Source organism: Aspergillus luchuensis, chromosome 8 (assembly GCF_016861625.1).
Source record: "Aspergillus luchuensis IFO 4308 DNA, chromosome 8, nearly complete sequence".
Classification (NCBI taxonomy): Eukaryota; Fungi; Ascomycota; class Eurotiomycetes; order Eurotiales; family Aspergillaceae; genus Aspergillus; species Aspergillus luchuensis.
In genome coordinates this window covers 726,325-748,575 of record NC_054856.1, presented here as the reverse complement: position 1 = coordinate 748,575, position 22,251 = coordinate 726,325, and the positions used below count along the sequence as shown (strand labels likewise).

The window sequence follows — 22,251 nt, the reverse complement described above, 5'->3', positions numbered from 1 at the left end:
GGATGATAAAATGTGGCATTAAATCTTTCAACTCTGAAAAAACAAAGGAAATAAGGAAAAGGAAATAGAAAGGAAGCCCTATTTGTCAACCATCAACTTGTCATCTGCCTCTTCAGCTAAAATCGAGGCCTCCAAGGCCGTGACTTCATCTTTCTTTCTCTTCAGCTCCTCCTCCTTCTTGATGTTGACATACCGTTGGGGACAGTGTTCCTCAGTGTCCAGCTGATACTTCCTTAATAAAAGTGTGTATACCAATGATACACCACATTATCCGCTGTTTCGCCGGGATATCAAGCAGAAGACGGTATTGGATGACATTGTGATGGTGGTTAGCTAGTATCTTCGACGACTGGTTCGACGACTGGCTCGTCTGCGGGGTAGTTGATGAGGTCCGAGAATGCGTCTTCGAGCGTCCCGTGTATGGTAGCGAAGTCGTTGATCGAGACAGTAGGGTCCGGTGACGAGGGCCAACCTGGTAGGGCGGCTTGTCCGGTAGTGGCATTAATCACCACAAAGCCTGTGGTAGAGCGTCTGGCGGTATATTAGATGAGTGGGCTATCATTTTTGCTTGATAGACGGGACGGTGCAGTAGATAGAAGTATTGGGCTAAGGTCACGAGACGGGAAACTATCAGTGCCAACTAATCAACAAGCCGTAGAGTGAGTAGACGTAGTAAGAGGGCGAAGCGGTTTATCTTCATTCAATTTGTTAGTATTATTGTCAGTGTCAATTAATCGATGAGCCGTAGAATAAATAGACATGGTAAGGAGGCAACACAGTTCATCTTCATTCAATTCATTAGCATAGTCGTCAGTGTCAATTGATCGATGAGCTGTAGGGCGAGTAGACATAGTAAGGAGATAATACGGTTCGTCTTCGTTCGATTTGTTAGTGTTGTCAGCAGCATCATTCTCGTCATCTCTGTCTGTAGCATCATGGTTGAAGGCCGGTATACCATCCCGAAGCGGAAGCTCCAACTCGGCATTAATTTTCATGATCCTTGACTTCGCTTTGTGAATCTTGAATGGTAATACAGTCGCTATCGGTCCCTCGCGTTACATGTGGTTGGAGGAACGTAGAGGATGGTTGTCGTACATAGTCCCCATGTACCAGTAAGAGCGGTTCTGGACATCCTCTCTAGTACTCTTTATGGCGTCCGTAAGCGTCTCTTTGTCAACTGTTCCTAATTATCAGAGGAGGTTGAATTACTATTGAACTTGTCTATGCTGAAAGCTGCGCATCAAGTCCTCCGCACGGGTCTGTATGTCAAGTAAACGCGTAAGATAAGTAACAAAGCTTTTCTTCGCGATCTGCCACAAGCGCAACGATATATTGTTTATTTTGGAGGTAATCAAGGAGAGAAGATGCGTTTGTCGGAGAGAAATGAATATAGGAATCAGACCACCTAAGGAGCTCCAGCCTGCTGTCTACAAGCTATAATGTCCAGAAATGGGGGTTTCAAATAAATCATAACCCAGGCCGTAGTATTATCATTAAGGTCGTGTTTGTATGGATAACGTCGGTAAAATATAATAACTCTAACCTTCTCGAAAGAAGTAGTATGCTAGCTGAGATTGACCACATGGACTTTCTCCAGTCATAGGTATCTGCCGCGCCCTCATCTCTTGGAGGCGGGATCGCCATATAGCATCCACTCGTCGACACCAGCAGCACCACTCAGCGCTTGCAGTATAACCAATTTCCATTGCAGTGCTAGAATATCCATGGATGGTATAGGACGGGAGTAATGAGTTAGGGCCCAGAGATGCTTGTGCCTCTGCATCTTAGGCAGTCTCACCAAGACTGGCTCAATATCTTCATCAGAAGTAGTCTCAAGGTACAGCAAGCATGGTTACTGAGAGTCCGTCGGCTACTTGCATGAGCTTGCCAGACACATGTACAACGTCCAAGTCGTATTCCTGGAGGCGATATTGCCAACGACATATTCTGCTTGATGTATTGTCCGATTCTCCTAACACCGACTTCAGAGCGGTATGATCCATGACTCCTGTTGTCCTGAGTGAAGGAGCTTTGGTTTCAACCCAGTCAACATCTCTGTGCATTTGTAGCCACATTAACATATCAAACTAATGATTGCATAATAGCCCTAACCACTGTCTATCATTTACATTCTGGCATTGAAGGAGGGAAGACCGACTTTCTTCCAAAATCGAATTATCCTGTGTCATGCACTATTTGTGCTGAATTGACGGCTGTCCAGTCGGAAATCTGCAAAAAAGAAAAGTCGGACAACACCCGGCTTAGCATCCGATCATCTACATCATATCAACAAAGAGCGGCAGATCGTGAGTCTGAGACATGGGGTATAGAACTATAGAGATACCTTATACCACCAAATCCCTGTTGGATGGTATCTGTCGGCCATTTCCTGCTAGAATATCGTCACCATTTTGATCGTCTCAATAATATTGAAGCTGTATTAATCTGTAGTAATATTGTTCATGTATTTCATTATAATACCGTTATCTGTGGTCTTGAGGGCATTTAGAGAGTAGTATTCGAGATCTTCATGATACACGCTAGTTGGTGACGCTGGTTAGTGGTTCTTCGTATCCAGCATAGACTATTGTAGAGTATATATAGTACTAAGATATGTCTCATAGCTTTTAAGCTGCTTCGTTGAAGATATAGAAGATTGTTGGGTGTATCCAGCCTAGACTATCATAGAATATATAAAGTACATTAGTATCAAGTATCTCCGAGCTTCTTGTTCAGAATCTCAAGTAATACCAGGAATTAAAGAAGAGAAAGAAAGAAGAAGCCAGGAACCAGTCTTTGTATACTATCCAACTACTAATCAGTGAAGCCAGATGGGAACTACAAGAAACATTAATTATCCTAATGAATTTCTAGATTCACTGAAATATCCAAGCTATAACCGATGTGAATAGAACTGCAGACTATTCTCTCCAGAAAAATCATGTGAAAGCTATCCAGATCTATGCGGATTCGTTCTATTCATCTGCCCACCCTTCAATCACGAGAAAATAAATCACAAGCTATGCAGCACATCACAACGCAAACCACCCGCCTCCCATTCCCATATAATAACATATAATAATATGACCTATAAATAATTAGAAAATAAGATAAGTATGCAGGTAAGTGAGCAGACAGGTAGATAAAGAGAAATCAACTCGCCCGCGAGTCAATACCCCCAGATAACAACCCCTACCCAACCACTTAACCCTCCCAGCCAGCCAGGACAATATAAAAGTATCATTATGACCAACACACCACCACTCCAGTATCAATTCGAACGGAATCGAATAGAATCAGAAAATCCACCCCAGGATAATCCAAATCGCCACCGCAACCGTCACCACGATACCAGCGACCTTCAACACCGCAACGGTATCACCCTGCCGCGCCATACGAGTTAAGCGACTCGCGCTACCTTTCAGATTCGTGGAGAGGGAGGAAAAGACTTGGTTCTAGACATATGATTAAAAACATATTGTTAGCTTTTTCATGCTCATCTATACCTATGCAGATGTAGTTTCTCCCATAGACGATATCCACATTAAAGAAAAACACAAATACAGTGAAAAAAGTAAGGATTCAACAAACCGAATGATCCAACGTATCCTGATCCCTCGCATTATCATAGATATCAATGGTAACGGATTTCAGCGCGGAGACCTTCGACGAGAGAGAGTTTAGGAGCGCATTGTTTTGTCTATCCCCATATATTAGTTTTTTTGTTGTCCCAAGCCAACAAAGTCCTTCCGTCCTTTTTGCGTAGGAATAGTCAAGGTAATGTGGGTGGGTTCTCGTACTGTTCACGTTCGAAGGCGTCGGCCATTTTGCTTCAGGTGTCGCTTTTCGGCACTTGAGATTCTGCTGATTCGTTTCTCGTTGATTGTTATGTGATATATCTCGTTGTATCGGTTTCCGAGTTTGCTCCTTAGATACGGGCTGTGTTGAGTTCGTTCTCCTTTCAATGTTGGCAAATGGAAGTGATGGTCCCGTCCAGCCAGGTCGGGATGACGCTGTGGAGGCTGTGGGGAGATAGATGCATGTCACGTGATTTCTCGATGGCTGGCCGCGGGTCGAGTGGATCCTAGGCTATTTTAGTAATAGCTAGTTGGGACGGCTAGAATAGATACGGCGTGGATTAGGGGCTTGACAGGGTGTAATTGAGGGAAAGGTATGATTGTCTTTCTCTAGAATACAGTTGACCATCATGAAGGTATTAAATTACACATTGGTTACGAGGAGTGACTGAAATACTGGTGTCACAGAAACATGTGACCCATTTGGAGTGTTCAGACTTCTATAACAAGGCATCGTTGACGCCGGACAGAAAAACAATCGACAAACCCCACACGCTATGCGAACAAAAAAAACCCAAGACGAGAAGCTATGTCAGGCCCTACCCTACCATCGTGGAATATTCAAAGGACCACTATATAAGTTGACACAACAAGTGTTCAAACGAGAATAGAGGAGCTTCAATGGCTTCCTCTGTATACCCTTATATGCCCTGTGCATAGAAAAAAATGAAGAGTCCACCACCAGGGGAGCGAAAAGAATGCGAGGATGACACAAGAAGTAAAGGCTAATATCAGTGTACAGAGTGTGAGAACCGACCAGACTTGGCACAAGGGGTATTTAGTGCGCTGCAATAGAATCAACAGCAATAGAGGGAATCACTTGTCTGTTCCCTATTACCACATATCATCGTCATCATCGTCAAGCTGGACGTCGTCGCCAAATGTCGAGTGACCATACTGGTAATGTCCCGGGCCATACGCATTTCCATTCTCGTAGCCACCCTTGCTACTTTGCGAATGGGCGCCATAATGATCCTGTGCATCGTCCGTATATTCATACATTTGAGGATCATCGTAGGAACTATCCGTATATTGTTGCTCCTGAGACTGCAGTTTCGACGAACAGTTAGAACCTTCAATGACAATAGAGCATCTTCGCGGATTACTCACCTCTTGATATCTTTGGTATTGTTGATACTCTTCTTGTTGCTTCTGCTGCTGCCTTTGCGCAGCGGAAGTAGCCAACATCATGTGCGGATGCATCTGCTGGACCTTCGCCAAGTAAGAGTACATGAAATTGCTGAGCAAGACCTGAGAGTACAGCGCGCGTCGAGGATTCGCAAGCTTGATGTGAGCCATCCGGTAGATCGCTCTTTCTTCTAGAATCGAGAAGCGGGTCCAAGCGTAATCAACATCCGGCCGCAGCTCACGCATAGGCGGATCAGGTGATAGGTTTCGAGAAGCACTTTTCTTGTGATGATGGCTGTGATGGCTACTGTCGCCACTGCTCTTCTTCCTACTTCCGCCGAATATGGAGGAGAACAACCCAGACTCCTTCTCTTTCTTTGACTCCCCAGAGGTCCGTCGCGCATTGTCCTTACGACGCTCCTCTTCCAGTTTGGGATCCAGTCGATCCACTGCAACGTTTTCGCGGCCTCGCTGACTAGAATCACTTGAGGATGGCAGAGCGTGCGCTGTCTCATGAACTTTGTCCACTATCTTGGCCTTGAGTTTCTTCGAGTCACTGTCCTTGTCCTTTTTCTTCTCTTTATCTTTATCCTCGGAACCCAGCAGCCAGTGCCAGCTGGATTTGCGGCCACCCTCCGAATCTTTCTTATCTTTTGACTTCTTCGACTCTTTTGTTTCCTTCTCCTTCTCCTTCGACTCAGCCTTGCGATCCTCGAAAGTTGGGATGTAGGACAGGCTGTCCGTTCGGGTGGTGTTTCCAGGAAGAGGCTGTGGGGTATTGGCGAAGTCATTAAAGGTGGGTGTGGTCTCCTTCTGAGTGCGACTATGTGCCGACCGCTTACTTGAGCTTCGTTCCTGCATTCTATCTTGGCCTGCAGGTGCTTTCGGGGACGCATGTGACTGTGAGGTCGGCGTTGAAGGCGTGGTGGGGGTCCCGGGAGGAGGCGTTTCAATGATTTCAGGTATCTTTTGTTCCGACGGTGGAACGTCCGCCGTTGACCGTCCATTGGAGCTGATCCGTGAGTGCCATTGTCGCGAATGTGCTGGCGCGCTGGCCCTGTTCGACGGATCTGACGAGGCTGCATCATGGGAGCGGTCGTTGGCTGGTTGTGATTGTTCCACCGCTGAGTCTACACAGGGGCTTGCTGTTGTTGCACTAGTTGTCACAACAGGGGCCTGGGGTGCGCCTATCGTCGATTTGGCCGCAGCTTGAGCTCGCGTTGAACTCGGTGTTGGGTCAGTAGACATTCGTGTCAGCCCCAAGACTGCTTGACCTCCAGATGAACCAGTCGGTGAAGTAACCCTCTCATCTGCGTCTGAAGTCCTAGCCACGCGCTTCGAATACGGTGCCTTCTCGCCTTTCTTCAGACTTCCGGCCTTCCTATATTGTGTCCTTGTCGAACGTCTGAGGCTGTGGCTTGGAGGTGCAGGGGGAAGGATAGGTTTGTCCTCGTCAGTGGAAATGCCAAGTTTCTGAATCCCGTCGAGGATATTCGTTGCGTTGGGAACTCGCGGCTTCGAATCGTTCACTATTGTTTCTAGTTCATGCAGATTGGGCCCCAACGAATCGCGTTTCGATTGGGAGCGTTTTCGTTCGAGTCGTTCGGCGCCATCTGTATATCCCTGAGAGGTGTCAATTTGCCTGGATAGCATAGACCGCTTTCGCCTCAAGCCCCCTATTGATCCTTCACGCTCCGGGCCCAAGGTAGAGAAGTCGCCTGATTTCCGCTTGATCTGTTCTGTTTTACTTTCAAGGAAAGACTTGAATTCCTTCGGGGCAAGTTCCGGGTGTAAACGGGCTGGAACCCAAAACAATCGCGATGCATCGTTTTCGTCGTCGGAGGGAGAGGGCGCTATGGATGGAACGGAGAAGCTAGGGAGATCGGGGTCATCCGTAGCAGCAACATCCATAGACATCCGCCGGATTGCGGCGAGATTGTTCAGCTCTTGTGCTACGGCGGCCGGGTCGGATTCATAGTCGACATCGTTCAGAGGGAAGGAGGTTGTGGCTGTGTCGGTCGATACGGGGGACGTGGTGGACGCGGGAGACGTCGGGCTACTTTCGGCGGACTTGGCCCCATGCGGCCATGGTTGCCCGTTCGCTTGCCGATTATTATGATCATTGATGTGGTTTTGAACCTGGAGAGACTGTGGGGAGGTAGGAGATTCGGAGCCGGCGAGCTTTGTGGGAATTATAGTAATGGATTCGCTCAACGGGGAGGATATGAAACTGAGGCGTCGAGAATCTCGCTTGTCGTAATCGTCATCGTACATATGGCCAATGGCTTCGGTGACATGGTGACTGGGGTCACTGATCGACAGTTGAGGTACATGGCCTCTCTTCGTTGCATATCCTCCGCTTGGCTCAGAGGGGCTCGGTGAAGCCTGAAACTCACGACGGCATGTTTAGAGACAGTCCTTGAATAATACAATTGAAACAGGGGTTGGAGGGTCCACAACGCATCGCACAAGAGATGCTTTCTTGCCAGGTAAACCTTTCGGTAAGGATAGACCCAAGGCCGAGAGCAGCCTTAAGCTTTTCCCAGAGTGTTGTTGTAGGCGAGGGGTACAACGGGGGGGAAATTTTTTGGGTAGAACGCGGACATAATGAAAGCGACGCACCTGCATGAGAGCAAATTAACCGGGGGACCGGACAGGAAGAAAACGCCCCGGGGTTGGCTGTGGATTAGGAAAGTCGCTTGGTGGTGAGGAGGTCAATGTACCACCAGGGCCGTAAGACAACGCAGAGAAAAGGTAGTCATGGAATCATGGGAGCGGGGAAGAAGCGTCGACGGAGAGGAGCAACCACCAGGGTGACGAGAGGAAAGAGAGGCGGGCGATGACGGCTAGGCATCCGGCGGCCGATGATACGATTTTGGCGACGACGATACAAACGAGAGAAGAGGTAGAAAAGGGTTTGAAAAGGAAGAGCGAGTGACGAGAGGCTGAGGTGGGCGGTAGTTGTTCTTCGTGAGAAAGAGGATGGGGATGGGGGAGTTGGGAGTTAGTAGTTCGGTGCTGGGAAAGAGTAAGGACCTGGAGAAGGTGGACGAGACGAGGGAAGGCCGCCGTGCTTTGGTTGGCTGGTTCTGGCTGGGCTGGGCTGGCCGCGCTTCAGTTTGGAAGTGGTGGTCGGCCTTGAACAACACCGCAAGAACAAGAACAGGGAAAATAAAATAAAATAAAAGTAGGTTTTTGACAAGTAATTCGAAAGAAAGAAAAAACACTTTAGGCGAAAGAGTATTCTATCAGAAGACCCATCAACGGCTAAATCTGGGAATCCGAGGCCAGTGAACAGGAGGAGAAACCAAATTGTATAGGCTCACTCTCTCTCTCTCTCTCCACGGATGGATCGATCTTGGGCAGGATAACGTAACCGGCAAGCGAGTCGGCCAGGCAAGCCAGTCGGCCACCTGTGTATCCCATACTAATCTAACATTTATCTAACTCTAATATCTCACCCACCGTAAGTTCAATTATAATAGAATATTAACTGAAGCTATATATATACTTTAAGAAACCAAATATCAAGAATATATAATATAATAGGATTCATGTTATATATAATACAAGTTTAAAATAAATTACCAAAAAAATACAGCGTAATACATTTTACTTGATCAAATATTGATATTTATCTTATGATATTTGTATACTAATCTTAGATATATTCTAGTATGCCAATTTCATTAGATAAATTTGAATCTATAAAGTTTGGCTGTAGTATTACAGCTCAAAAATCGCTGGATTAGTATGGGATATACAGGTGGCCGACTGGCTTGCCTGGCCGACTCGCTTGCCGGTTACGTTATGCCCTCTTAGTCAGCGCGATGCTCCACTGCTGATCAATTTCGATGGCAGGCCACCGTCCGTTCACTTCGAGAAATGTGACTCGATGGTTCTAGTAATATACCTTGTTCAGTTCGTTTGATTTTTCGTTCGGGCGATCGCTGATCAGCAGTACCCCGTGCTTTTTTTCGGTGGACTCCAATGCTCGGTAGCACGGTCTTTGAAGCAAATCTTATTCAGTTCGCTAGGGCTCGGAGAACATGAGTCGAGGAACTACCTGGTAGTGTGGACTGGCTATCCGAGAGCTGAATTTTATTTTTGTTTTTCTTTTTTTCTTTTTTAGATTGCACGAGGAGGGATTGCAACTCCACTGTTGGTTAGACTACCCTCACTCACGTATGCGGAGTCGATCCCTGTTCTTATAGTCTACTATTAGGGTGACTCCCGCCCCTAAATGCAGGCACTGGCAGTGAGATACCACGGAACGCTTAGAGTAGTACTACAATGGAAGGACAAAGGAAAGGTTGAAAGAGGAGAAGTTGAAAATCAACTGAGTAATGACGACAACAAATCACGAGATGAGAGGAGAAGGAGGGAATAGAACGGGCACAATGAAACACAATGAGCTTATCATTTGACGGTAGAATCTATGCACTGGACTCGGAGCACCATTCATCATTCAGAAGGCTGAGCAATGTCGGGAAAGTCTAATGCATAAATTGACTTGCTCATCTTGTTGTGAACCGCCATGGCGGTGATGCGTCTGTTCCGGCATCCCATACATAGATCGACAGGGAAAACCGTCATTCACCAGCTGGAAAAACCTTGTGCGGTTCCCCATATGCCTGCTGTCTAACTTACCTACAGATGATCGCCTGAGTCATTTCGTAATCTTCAACTCAGAATCTCAGCTGACGTATCCGTCTTCCTTCCATAGCCTCGTCCTCGTATTAGGAAATGAGGGAGATTATCTGGCATGAGAGTGGCATGCCGCTGTTCTTCCAGAAAACTGTAGAGAAAGAACGAGTCCGTCGCACGATGGACTCAATTTGCAATCGCACTGCTTCTCTGCCTTCTCGCGTGAGACCTGGCGCGAGTCTCGTGCCATGTGTTCCTGACCTCTATTGGCCGAGCGGGCCTCATCCGATGACTTCGAGGATGTTGCGGAGGGGCTGGCTCCACGAGGTCCAATGGCCCAGAAGGATGGGTCCCGGTTGAGTTCAACTTGGTGCAGGAGAGTCTCCCGAGGAATGTACCGACCGCTTCTACTGCAATGCGATGAGCAAGGAACTTGGACGTCGCTGGGAGCTTGACTGCTGACGACTCCTTGACGCTCCCCGGACCTTTCTGACGGCAGCCACCCGTTTCTTTATTCTCACTAATCCTCCCTTCCTCGCAAGGGAGAAGCATATCAGCCAAGAAGCAGCTGCAATCGTCTAAAACATGTCCAACCAATCCATCCTTGGCGCAGCAACAAAGAGGGAATATTCCATTTTTGACAGTTATAAATCTGCAGTCCCAAAAAAAGAACAAAACAGCATGGGGGAAGTCTTATGTATAACCCAAAGGTGGTCCAACACTATCACACAAGCATATACTAAAGCTAGAACCATCGCCAAAGCGAACACATACACAGGTGCAACTGTCCCGTTTTGTCACTTATCCGTTCAAAAGCCACCCCGAATCCGCTGGTCGGCCCAACAGGCAACTCCGGCGCTTATACTCAAAAAGCCGAAAGGAAAAAGCAAAGAGATTCCTGGGGAACAAAAACTAAAGGGGGTGAGTCTTAAACGATGACATGGAAGCTGAATATCAAACGGAAGAGGAATATAAAAAGCATTCGTGAAGGGAAGAATATGGCGTTAAGGGTGCTCGCGTCGTCAAATATCATTCCGCGTGAGTCCAATAGGACACGCCGACTCCTAAGCAGTTTCGACATAGTTACTGAATAGTAATGGTTAGTTCCATGGCCGAGGAAAACACGGTGTCTGCGAATTCCGGATCTGCTTACCTGGGGAAAATGCCAACTCGGCTCCCGATCCGCCCGGTCCACCAGTCCTCTTTCTTGTCAGTCCTCTTGAGGATAGTGATAATGTCTCCTTTCTTAAAACCCAGGTCACCTTCCTGGTCTGCATCGAAAGTATAAAGTGCTACGGCCTGGTCCTGGCGTAGAGCAGGAGCTGCCCCAGTCCGCTGTCCAAACACGGGTTTCGGAGCTGTGGGTCGGCTAGGCTTCCGGTCAGAATATACATAGTCCTCATCAATTGGGGTAGTGTTGCTCCGGCTGCGGTTGAATGAGTCGTAAGTGTCGTTGCGACCGCTGTACCGAGTAGTCGACGAACGGCTCAGCCCTCCAGCAGGTCGATCGTATATATCGTCCGCCCACGTATTCGCACGGCGGGGTCGGTCGCGGAAGTCATCTGAACCTGAGCCACTGAACCCAGTGCGATCGCGCCGCGTTCCTTCGCCATACGCCTCACCCCTGCGGCCCTCCCAAACCACATCGTCATGGCTGTCATCATAAACGGGGATGTCGTTGTACATGTCACTACCATTCCGGGCGTTGCCATAGAACGCACGCGAGTTCAACACGGTCAGGAGAGGGTCCGCGCCCGGGGGAGGTCGAATGGTTCCGCTGAGGAGCTGGCGTGCCGAGACCCGGCTGTTGTACATCTTCTCGTTCGCATCCTTACGTTCCACCAGCATGCTTCCCTCCAGACTGACACCGGCAAAGAGACCCTTGGTCTTGGAGTATGAGAACACTGCCGCCACACCCTTTGTGCTAGCCGCGCCAGCAGCTTCCGCGTTTCGTCCGACCGGTCCAGCAGCGATCGAAACGTTTCCACCTAGCGTCAGGGTTCCGACCTGCGAGAACGTCCGAACGGCAGCGGCATCATTCAAAATGAACACGAAGTCGGTTAACTCAAACCCGATCTGGCCTCCAAATCCAGCTCCAGCAGTGGCAATGGCCGACGGAGCAGACCAGGTTCCGTCAGCTAGTCGAGCGACAACGACACCAGAACCGAATCGAGCTGAGCCCAAAAATCCAGCTTTCAGGACAGTAAGAACGGCGAGACCCTAGGGAAGAAACCGTGAGTGACGGTGCGACATTTGAGCAACAAGCTGAGTATGGATTTTGCTAATTACCTTGGCTCCTGCCAGAATCTCCGGAGGAATCACTTTATCGGGTCCAAAAGCTTGTCGTGGATCGACAAACGAGGCGAGGATTTTGCCCGCCTTTCTACATTCGCCTGTCTGGTTGTTAGTCGCAGGCCGAACCACCTGTTCAAGAGAATTGCGGGGAAATTGGAACGAAAGCGGCGCGGAACATACTTCCTAACGATGAAGGTAACGGATTGTGAATTCCGAGAGGCATTCTGGCTATGCTTGACGGAAACTGAGGGTGAAGGGAGGGTTAGGGAAGAAGATGGGGTAGGGAAGAAGGAGTGGAAGGAGAGAGAAGGATGTTGATAGTAGGATGTTCTGCGAAGGCTGTTCGTCTCTATGGGAGCGACCGGAAGTGGAACCAGATGACGGCTGACACCAACTGCGATTCGCAAACGATAAGGCTCAATTATCCAAACTCTGCACCATCCACAACGACCCTGTACTGTTTGGTGACTGTGCAAATCGCTCTCTCAAAATGTTCCTGTGCGATGAATAATATACTCATCTGATTCATGGGGAAGGTCAGCAACCGTGGGAATCGAGGGGGCTGTACTCACTCGGAGAGGGGACTTTCCGCAGGCGGCATCAATGAATACGGGGGAGTGTGGCTGGGGCCGCTTCTACCAGCTTCTTCCCTCGGTCTCGTCTTGGTAACTCTCCAGGTCAATCAGCTTGAAGTAGTATACACGAAGCCATTTCAGAAGCACTTCCCTATCCCATCCGCTATTACTAGGTACCTGCTTTGTTTCATCCCCAGTATCTACTAGTCCAGCCACACCTATAGTAAGAAACCCGACCGGCTGGATCCTGAGGCCGCAAGAACGGCACAGCCACCGCCGAGGCTCCGACGATCATCGTAGTTCCCAGCCGACCGAGTCCTTAGTGACATCGCGTTTCGATTGGCCTGGACTTTCAAATCGGATTGACCTAGTTGTTATTAACAAAAGCTTCCTGAAGCATGCCCCAATAATTTGATTAAGGCGTCCCCAGTCGCCTTGAAAGTTTCCAGATCCGCAATGGCTACAGGTTCGATATGTTTACGTTGAGCTGCTCACTCATCTACTTACTAACAGCACCTCAGTGCGAATCTGTGTCTGTGGTGATGAGGGCACTGGCAAGTCCAGTCTCATCACCTCCCTTGTGAAGGGGGTGTTCGTTACAAACAAGATCCAGCCTATCCTCCCTCAAATCACCATCCCTCCTACGATCGGTACCCCCGAGAATGTCACGACAACGACGGTGGTGGACACCTCCGCTCTTCCGCAGGAGCGCAATAATCTAGCCAGGGAGATCCGGAAGTCCAATGTAATCCTACTCGTGTATTCGGACCATTACAGCTATGAGAGAGTCGCTCTATTCTGGTTACCATACTTTCGTTCTCTAGGGGTCAATGTCCCCGTGGTACTATGTGCGAACAAGTCCGACCTTGCTGCAGATCACACCGAGGCTCAGGTGATTGAGGAGGAAATGCTACCATTAATGGCGGAGTTTAAGGAAATCGACTCTTGCATCCGCACCAGTGCCCGTGAACATCGGAATGTCAACGAAGCCTTCTTCCTTTGCCAGAAAGCGGTTACCCATCCGATCGCACCGCTGTTTGACTCCAAAGAATCCTCCCTGAAGCCGGCAGCAATCGCGGCGTTGCAGCGAATTTTCTACCTCTGCGATAAGGATAGGGATGGTTACCTCTCTGATAAGGAGATCAAGGATTTTCAAATGAGATGCTTTGAGAAGCCATTGAGTGAGGAAGATTTGATTCACATCAAGGAGACGATACAGAGGACGCATCCTCATTCAGTGACACCCTCAGGCATCGATTGCCGCGGTTTCCTGCAGCTGAACAAGATGTATGCGGAAAAAGGCCGTCACGAGACTGTTTGGATTATACTACGAGCATTCCAGTATACGGATAATCTATCACTACAGGAGAACTTCCTTCACCCGAGATTTGACGTACCCCCTTATGCGTCAGCTGAGCTTTCGCCAGAGGGGTATCGATTCTTTGTGAACCTCTTCCTACTCTCGGACAAGGATAACGACGGAGGCCTGAACGATGCGGAGCTGGCGTCGCTCTTTGCGCCCACCCCGGGTTTGCCTGCTTCATGGGCGGACGGTTCCTTCCCCTCCTCTACCGTTCGCAACGAAGCCGGCCATGTCACCCTTCAAGGATGGCTTGCGCAATGGAGTATGACTACTTTCACGTCGCCTAAGACAACATTGGAGTATCTGGCCTACCTGGGGTTCGAGTCGTCCGACCGCAGCAATCCTTCTACAACAGCAGCGCTGAAGGTTACGCGACCACGAAAGAGACGCAAGCGTCCTGGCCGTGTGGGCCGCAATGTTGTTCTTGGTCACGTCCTTGGGACTGCAGGCTCAGGCAAATCTGCACTCCTTGACGCTTTTCTTTCCCGTGGATTCAGTACTACTTATCGGCCTACGATCCAGCCCCGAACTGCGGTGAACACAGTCGAGCTTCCGGGAGGGAAACAGTGCTACCTCATCCTCGATGAGCTCGGGGAACTGGAGCCTGCCCTCCTCGAAAATCAGGTAAAACTGCTGGACCAGTGCGATGTCATCGTGTACACGTATGACTCGTCAGATCCCGATTCCTTTGCATACATCCCAGCGCTACGCGCCAAATATCCTCACTTGGAGGAGCTTCCCAGTGTTTTTATTGCACTCAAGGCAGACTTGGATCGGACTACGCAGCGGGCCGAATATCAGCCCCACGAATACACTGCTATGTTGAATATGCCGAGTCCTCCTCTTCATGTCAGTGCCACGTGGAGCTCCATCCAGGAGGTATTTGTCCACATTGCAGAAGCGGCGATGGAGCCTAGTACGGCCTTCCCGCGGAGCGAGGAAGATGTGGAAGGCAAATGGATGGCATGGGGAATTGCTCTTGGGGCAGTGGTTTGCGCTGGAGCGGCGGCCGTCATGATTTGGCGGAGAGTTAGTGGAAGCGGAGTGTGACGGGGCGAACACTACTGTCGTATTCCTGTGGAGTCAAATAGATACCCTTGAGTCTGTATATTGGGTTGTTAGTGTGTTTGCCGGCAAAGTATCGCCAGTTAACCGACTAGTAAGAAGTAATAAAGTATGATGCATAATGAACGGCCTAAATACGGCTGATGATCCACTCGTTCATTTTAACCTGCCATGTCGGCCACGAGAGTAGATTAGTCCCCATGGAACCGGGGCGGCACGACGCAAGAGTGATTGACTTTGGACTACGAGGACTAGTGTGGGTTATTGGCGCCGTTAGCATTGGGGGAAAAGAAGAGGATTGACTGAAGCCTGGCAGATTGGCGGCCCCACGCGCCAACTTCGACCAACCCCGGAATTGGCCGCCCGCTCGCTCTTCTCTCTGGCTTCACATCCGCCGTCGCTCGATCCCCCCGGGTTATAAGGCCATTGCGCAAGTTCTTACCCGGTAACTCTCCCCGCCTCTCTCTCCTCACCATCTTCAACTCCGGGGTATATAATCCAACGATATCCAGCTTCCTGCGAGTTCACAAGTGACTTTCCCGCGAATCTCCGCCCCAATCATCACCCTCGTCCTACTAGCCAGCAGAACGTTCGCCCATTCGAGAGCCTCGGTCCCGCCCTCTCTCCCTTGCACGAACGACAACGACGACCTACTTCCAGCCCTTCCATCTGGACCAGTCCTCTCACAACCTAAGAACGTTACAAGCCACCCTGAGTGGCACCGTCAAGGGTGCCGCTCTTGGGGGGGAAGGGAATTCGCTACGACGATTGTCTGACAAGCCTATCGCGCATTCCTAGGCCCCTGTCACACCACCCTCCAAAATCCTTTTAATTTATCGCTGATTGACCGGTGTGCCTGCTTGTGGTATCCGCAGCCATGTTGTAAGACTTGCCCTCCCAACCCAAAGCTGAAAAGCCCGGTTATCAGCGTCCTTGGTCCCTTATCTCCGCCTCATGGGCGCATCATAGGTCGGCCTTCAATTCCCTGGAGGTCAAAGAGCGCCACTACCTTTCAGCCCTATCTACATTTATTATGACGACTCTTTTGCGTCTCTTCACCTGGCTGACCCCTTGATCCAGCGTCCTTCCCCCACCTCCGCCTCGCTATACCGTCCCCGTCGCCTATGCGGCCGGGGCGTCGAATGGCATGGCGGTACCAGTTGTAGAGACCAACAATATCATCAGCCATCCCGAGGGTGGCTGTTCCTTACAAGCCGGAGAAGGTATGTTTCTGAAGGGGCGCATGTTCGCTCATGCACGTCGCCGCAAGGTTGCTTGGATTTGCTGACTGACGGACTTTACGATAGGCACTTACCTCCTCCGAGATGACCTACACTTAGCCACCCCTCCTCCACATCCCTCCGAAGCCCCCGTCATGAACCCCAATCCACTTGCGACCGTTCCGGCGCCTCCGACATCAGGTGTCAAGCTCTCGCTGGTTAGCATCGGTAGCCGGCTTAAGACCCCCACACCCTCCGTGGATGGCACAGGCGCAGCATCTTTATTTGGAGATGGCAATCCAGCTCTCGCAGCACCACCTGTGAAGGAAGGATTGAAGAGGAGGAAACCGAAGAACAATATCATAAAGAGCAGCTCGTCGTTCGTCTCGCGGGTCATTACGCACGAGACGGCAACCAAGCGATTGAACGATCGGAACCCGGATGGTCTTTTTGCCTTTGCAAACATCAATCGTGCCTTCCAGTGGCTGGATCTTAGTGCCAAGCAGAAGGAAGAGCCCGTCACCAAGATACTGTTCACCAAAGCGCACATGATAAGCCATGATATCAATGAGCTAACCAAGAGCGCATCACACATAGATGTTGTCATGGGTTCCTCGGCTGGAGACATTATTTGGTACGAGCCGATGTCTCAGAAGTACGCACGTATCAACAAGAACGGAGTCGTCAACAATTCTCCTGTGACGCATATCAAATGGATTCCCGGTTCAGAGAATTTGTTCATGGCTGCTCATGCGAACGGACAGCTGGTGGTATACGACAAGGAGAAAGAAGACGCTCTTTTCACACCAGAACTGGGCAGTCCGTCGGCTGAAACGATGAAGTCGTCGTCGGGGCGGCAACCACTGCAAATCCTGAAGTCGGTCAACTCGAGAAATCAAAAGACCAATCCGGTTGCGCTGTGGAAACTCGCCAACCAGAAAATCACGCAATTCGCCTTCTCGCCGGACCGCAGACACTTGGCTGTTGTCTTAGAGGATGGATCGTTACGAGTTATGGATTACTTGAAGGAAGAGTATGCTGCGACCACAATCTTGCCACCTTGTCGGTATAGGAGAGCGTGGGCTAACGTCTTGCTAGGGTTCTGGATATTTTCCGCAGTTACTACGGAGGGTTAATATGCGTCTGCTGGTCGCCGGACGGAAAATATATAGTAACCGGAGGCCAAGACGATCTTGTAACGATCTGGTCGTTACCAGAGCGCAAGATAGTCGCACGTTGCCAGGGCCACAACTCATGGGTCTCTGCGGTAGCTTTTGACCCATGGCGCTGCGACGACCGTACTTACAGGTTTGGTAGCGTTGGTGACGATTGTCGGTTGCTACTATGGGATTTCAGCGTGGGCATGCTGCACCGACCGAGAGTAGTACGTTTACCAACGATAGACACGGATTCCTAATGTTCTAACCCATGAAACAGCATCAAGCCAACGCCCGCCAACGCACCAGCATGATTGTCTCGAACACGCAACACCTCAACCGTCACCGAGCCGATAGCGGAGGAAACCGAACGCGATCAGATTCTCAGGAGACCGCAGATACCTATAATAGTTATGATCCGACCGTTCGTCATCCGGTGGAACCCAGAGCACGAACCGCCCTCTTACCACCGATCATGGTAGCTATCACCCCCTTGAGTATATTCCGCAATTTTCAAAAAGGCTAACTTACTCGCGCAGTCCAAAGTCGTTGGTGAAGACCCTATCTGCTGGCTAGGCTTCCAAGAAGACTCCATCATGACATCTTCACTCGAAGGTATTTCGCAGCCCGAAATCTCTTCCTAGATTTAACCCTCAGAATATTGCTAACGACTTTTTCTTCATATAAACCAGGCCACATTCGCACCTGGGATCGTCCTCGAGAAGGAATCAACGACAACTACAGTTATTCGCCTGCGATCAGTGCCAGCGCCACCGGGTCCGGTCGTGCTGACTCGGTGATGGGATCACTGTGAACATTACTATGACCCCCGGATCGGCCATCTATCCATCTATCACGAGTAGTTCACAATCCCGTAGCTGCTCTGTAAATATGTATGTAAACAATTATCGAATTAGGAAATATACCCATATTTCTAAATATATCCGGTAGTATTAGGATCTCTCGTGATTACCTACCTGGACATGTGTCATTGACGAAACAGTAGCAGTACACCGTAGTACTCGCTGTCATGCATAAGATCTATCCAATTGACCTAGCTAGTTACCAGCCACATACTACTTACTTACACATTCGTAATACTGTAAGTACTATGTATGTAGTGTTTCGCAAATATCGGAATGAACCGACTTGCCCCAGTCAAGTTACTAAGCAGCAGTACTGAGTAACTAGTTAACTAGTTAGTTACTTGGTTGATGTTACAGTCACACTGACTCTATAATGGTCATTAAAGATACACATGACACATATTGCCCCATCGTCTAAAGAGACTCCCTATTAGTTAATTTACTGGTAGCCAACAAACGCAACCAAAAAAAGAAAATTCAGCTAGCAGCTATGATCCCCGTTGGACTGTGAGATGCAACCACTAAGTACTTTACTAGAGCTTATTACACTATGAGGTTTAGTATGAGATTTAGGCAGCCATGTACTCAAGTATATTTTTTGTAGAAGATAAGATATTGTATGGAAACTATTTACTCATTCGATAGTGCTTTGGGCGGGGCCTGGGTTACATTTTGAATTGGGCTGGGTGCATGTTATGTACTGTTGTATGTGCTGCTAAGTATGGAATAGTACTTACTCTCTAGTACATAGTGGGACAGGGTGGCTTGGATGGACTACTAAGGTACCTACTGCTTGAATGTAACGGAGAACCCCGGGACAGAGTGAGTGCATTTGTAAATGACCTGTTCGGTTCGGTAGTACGGAGCAGAATACTACTGTAGGTATATCCATGTGAGTATCGAATACGTGCGCGGTTGAGGTACATGGGGCTTGTCTCTAGTGAGGTGTGTTCAGACAACTGTAGATAGGCTGGTTTAATTGATAGTGTCCGTTGCCAGAGTGAACCTCCTTGCAGGATGTTCCAGGAATTAGGTTTGCCAGCGCCGACATGCATGATCGCGAGTGCCGCGCTAGTGATGTATCATATCCAGCATCGGCAATAAAGGAAAGTTAGAATAGATAAAACGGCATGGTAAAATATTGTATTAAATGATTGTGAAGAACGAGAGAAGATGTAACAGTGCCATAAATCCATTTCCATCTGCGCATTTAAAACTATGTATCAAGGGAAACCAATAATGTACCAATATCACATCACTCGTGGAAGGACGTCAAAGATAGACAATAAGAAAGGAACGAGGGGAAGGGGAAGGGGAAGGAAAGTGGGGAAGGGGGGAATGTGTGAGGGGAAGGGGGGAATGTGTGAGGGGAAGGGCAAGAATAGAAAAAGAAAAGTTGGAGTAGCAGATAGTACTACACTCATCGCCGAAACATGAAGCTGGCTCGGTTGGCCTGCGTGTCATGTCCTAATTTTGGAGTCGATCATTCGAGAAACGAGGTTACGAGGGTCGCTGTCGTGTCGTGCGGGTCGGTTCGATTTCAGGTTTATCGATCGCTTCGCTGACCGGCTTGTGCGACTTCGAAGTGCCTGTTTCTTTCACTTACAGAATCTCGGCAATTACGCCCATTGCGAGTGCACCGATCACGGCGGCGGAGCCAGGAAGCGTGCCCGTGTACGCGGCAGATCCGGCAGACGAGGAGGTAGACGCAGCAGCTGTCTGGGTGGCGCTAGTGGTGGCTGAAGCTGTAGGCAAGGTAAAGAGAACACGGTTAGAGACCCGTCTATTTCACATCCTGTACGTACTCACCCGGTGTTGTGGAGGCGGAGGGAGCGGTGCTAGATGGTGAAGTAGTCTGGTGATTGATGCAGGGGCGGGAAGTGGTTTTTGTGATGATGGTGCTGGTATGTGGGCGGATACATGGTGATGGTGATGATGACGGTGAAGAAGATGATGGTTGTGATGGTGACGGTGGTGATGATGATAAAATAGAATTTTCCTTACTTGTTTCAGCCTTGCCAACCTTGGTCACATTGAACTGCTGCGACTGGCTCAGGATGCCGGTGTTGTGGGTGGTGTTGGATTCGGCGTTGAGCTGGTAGCCCTCACTATGCGCGTTCGTTAGGATCGTACAATATATGCCATAATAAGGCGGCTGGGCTGTTTAAAAATACATACGCAACTGGAATACCGATGACCTTGTCAACGGTGTATTTGCTATCCGATGTCTTGACATTGGCGATCTTCTTGCTGACGGTGGGCTGGCTGTTCATGTTGACCAGAATGAGGTCGAAGTTCGTAGGGTCAGAACTGATCCGGGAAATGGATTAGTTGTGTGTGACAGTCAAATGGGCCCGTGTTCACTTACGCCACGGTCGTCCACTTGATGGTGTAGGGCTTGCTAAAGTCCACCTGGTCACCATTCTTAGGCTGGGTGATTGTAATGGCTGTGAATGCTGATGTTAGTCCAAGGTAGATGATGCACAATCAAAGGAACATGTACCCAGTGCTGTAATGGCGAACGCCATCATCGAGACAACAATGTTCAAGAAATGCATTTTGATAGTCTATGTTCGACGAGTGAAGCTGTTCAAAGCGGAGGATATGGTGTCTAAAATGGGAAGAGTAGCGATAGCAGGGCTAACGAGCGCTTTCAGTTCGTAGGATATTTAATGGCTTGAGGGAAGAGCTGGGTTGAGAGGGCCTTATAAATGTATGGATGGAGGATACACCGCAACGAGCCACCTCATGGCAAGGGTCTATCATGGCGATATCTGCCTGCTTGGGCCGCGTTTGATCCTTCTTACTTTTCCTGGTACCCCTGTGTTTCCCTGTAATATCAGCCGATAGGAAGAGAGAAAGGCAAGTAACAGATGAAGGAAAGCCAAAAGTTGTCTATTTCGGGCACGCCTGCTGCCAAGGGTCTGGCGTGCATGCGAGGGGGGCTGCAGATGATCTGTTCGCCTCCTCGAACCTTCAGTCCTGTACTCCCGATCTCCTTCTCCAGGGAGGCTCCAGGAGTTTTGATATGCATGAGACGCGTCTAGTGGGCAGATCTTGACGGCAACTGCATGGTAAAACTCAATAACCGTCCACCAGAACCAAAGGAGGATCCGCGCCCGGCAAAGATAGGGCACCTCGTGTTGCAGGGCGTGCTCTCCCCTTCGAGGGAGAACGAGGACACCCCTCCTTTCCGCCTTTCGGGTTTAAGACGTTTTGTTTCACCAGCAGGGGACTCCCAGGATGATGTGTCGGATTGGTTTTGAGTCCAAGATTAGCTTAAAGCGCAACAATACCCTCGGATAGTCATGGAAGGAATCCTATGCATTTTACAGAAGGTTTTGAGACGCTAGTGCTGCAAGCTACTCAGCACAGGCTGCATAGTATGCAAAGGTTTCACTAGTGCCAACTGAAAAATAATATTGATCTGGACCCGAGAACATGTTGGCCCTTCAGATAATATGGAAGCCACCAAACATCATGACAGTGCGGATCTTTGATGGCGTTAGACCCAACCTTGTATATCGATGACGCGGTGCTGCTTGTTGGTGAGACAAGCATATCCGATCTCTCATCTGATTATCTGTCGACTGTTATTGTGCGAGCCTAGATCCTGGAAGAGCAAAGTCAACGATAATTATCCTTTAAGTGCGCATATGCGCATGTTAAGTTTGGAAACACCGCTTACTGTTCTCCCGCTCCTTTGCTGCCGGAGGTCGATAATCACGTCGTACACATCACACCGCACTAGCTATGGCGGGTACTGGATAGGTCATATCGTGGCGACGCACGAACTCGCCTATTGAATTTTGCTTCCTGTTAGAGGCCGTCTGGGACGCGTGTTTGTACGTGTGTATCAAGGATAATCAAAGAACTGCACGACGAACAATTGTGTGTCAGCCTGCTAATTATAACTGAGGATGGGCGCTCAAGAGAGTCCTGAGGTATTGAGAAGAATCAGTAGGGTTATGCAGAGCAAGGAAGCTCGACAATATGAGGTGCAGCACTCGTCATAGTCTATATGTATGTGGTAGCGACACTTTGGAGACTTGAGGGTCGGGAAAATGTCCTCAAGATG

The 22,251-nt window shown here is 49.2% G+C and overlaps 6 protein-coding genes across 6 annotated transcripts; 2 read left to right on the top strand and 4 right to left on the bottom strand.

Annotated features, from left to right (window-relative positions):
* Positions 1-3,296: 3,296 nt before the first annotated feature.
* On the bottom strand, positions 3,297-3,826 carry AKAW2_80259S (SNARE domain- containing protein; the record flags this gene model as incomplete). Its single annotated transcript, XM_041681260.1, has 3 exons — positions 3,297-3,455; positions 3,592-3,700; positions 3,801-3,826. 3 exons carry the CDS (start codon positions 3,824-3,826, stop codon positions 3,297-3,299), a joined length of 294 nt encoding a protein of 97 aa, XP_041548220.1.
* Positions 3,827-4,691: 865 nt separating this feature from the next.
* AKAW2_80258S (putative telomere silencing protein Zds1) lies at positions 4,692-7,613 on the bottom strand (the record flags this gene model as incomplete). The annotated part of the gene is made up of 2 exons (XM_041681259.1): positions 4,692-7,370; positions 7,608-7,613. 2 exons carry the CDS (start codon positions 7,611-7,613, stop codon positions 4,692-4,694), a joined length of 2,685 nt encoding a protein of 894 aa, XP_041548219.1.
* Positions 7,614-10,696: 3,083 nt separating this feature from the next.
* Positions 10,697-12,150, bottom strand: AKAW2_80257S (SYLF and SH3 domain-containing protein; the record flags this gene model as incomplete). The annotated part of the gene is made up of 4 exons (XM_041681258.1): positions 10,697-10,718; positions 10,786-11,852; positions 11,922-12,025; positions 12,108-12,150. 4 exons carry the CDS (start codon positions 12,148-12,150, stop codon positions 10,697-10,699), a joined length of 1,236 nt encoding a protein of 411 aa, XP_041548218.1.
* Positions 12,151-12,958: 808 nt separating this feature from the next.
* On the top strand, positions 12,959-14,915 carry gem1 (ERMES complex Ca(2+)-binding regulatory GTPase GEM1; the record flags this gene model as incomplete). Its single annotated transcript, XM_041681257.1, has 2 exons — positions 12,959-12,968; positions 13,024-14,915. The coding sequence occupies 2 exons, from the start codon at positions 12,959-12,961 to the stop codon at positions 14,913-14,915; spliced, it is 1,902 nt and encodes a 633-aa protein (XP_041548217.1).
* Positions 14,916-16,077: 1,162 nt separating this feature from the next.
* AKAW2_80255A (WD40 repeat domain-containing protein) lies at positions 16,078-18,121 on the top strand (the record flags this gene model as incomplete). Its single annotated transcript, XM_041681255.1, has 6 exons — positions 16,078-16,153; positions 16,238-17,183; positions 17,249-17,534; positions 17,588-17,785; positions 17,847-17,922; positions 18,000-18,121. The coding sequence occupies 6 exons, from the start codon at positions 16,078-16,080 to the stop codon at positions 18,119-18,121; spliced, it is 1,704 nt and encodes a 567-aa protein (XP_041548216.1).
* Positions 18,122-19,775: 1,654 nt separating this feature from the next.
* On the bottom strand, positions 19,776-20,731 carry AKAW2_80254S (GPI anchored serine-threonine rich family protein; the record flags this gene model as incomplete). Its single annotated transcript, XM_041681254.1, has 5 exons — positions 19,776-19,918; positions 20,178-20,281; positions 20,352-20,483; positions 20,542-20,620; positions 20,677-20,731. The coding sequence occupies 5 exons, from the start codon at positions 20,729-20,731 to the stop codon at positions 19,776-19,778; spliced, it is 513 nt and encodes a 170-aa protein (XP_041548215.1).
* Between the last annotated feature and the right edge of the window lie 1,520 nt (positions 20,732-22,251).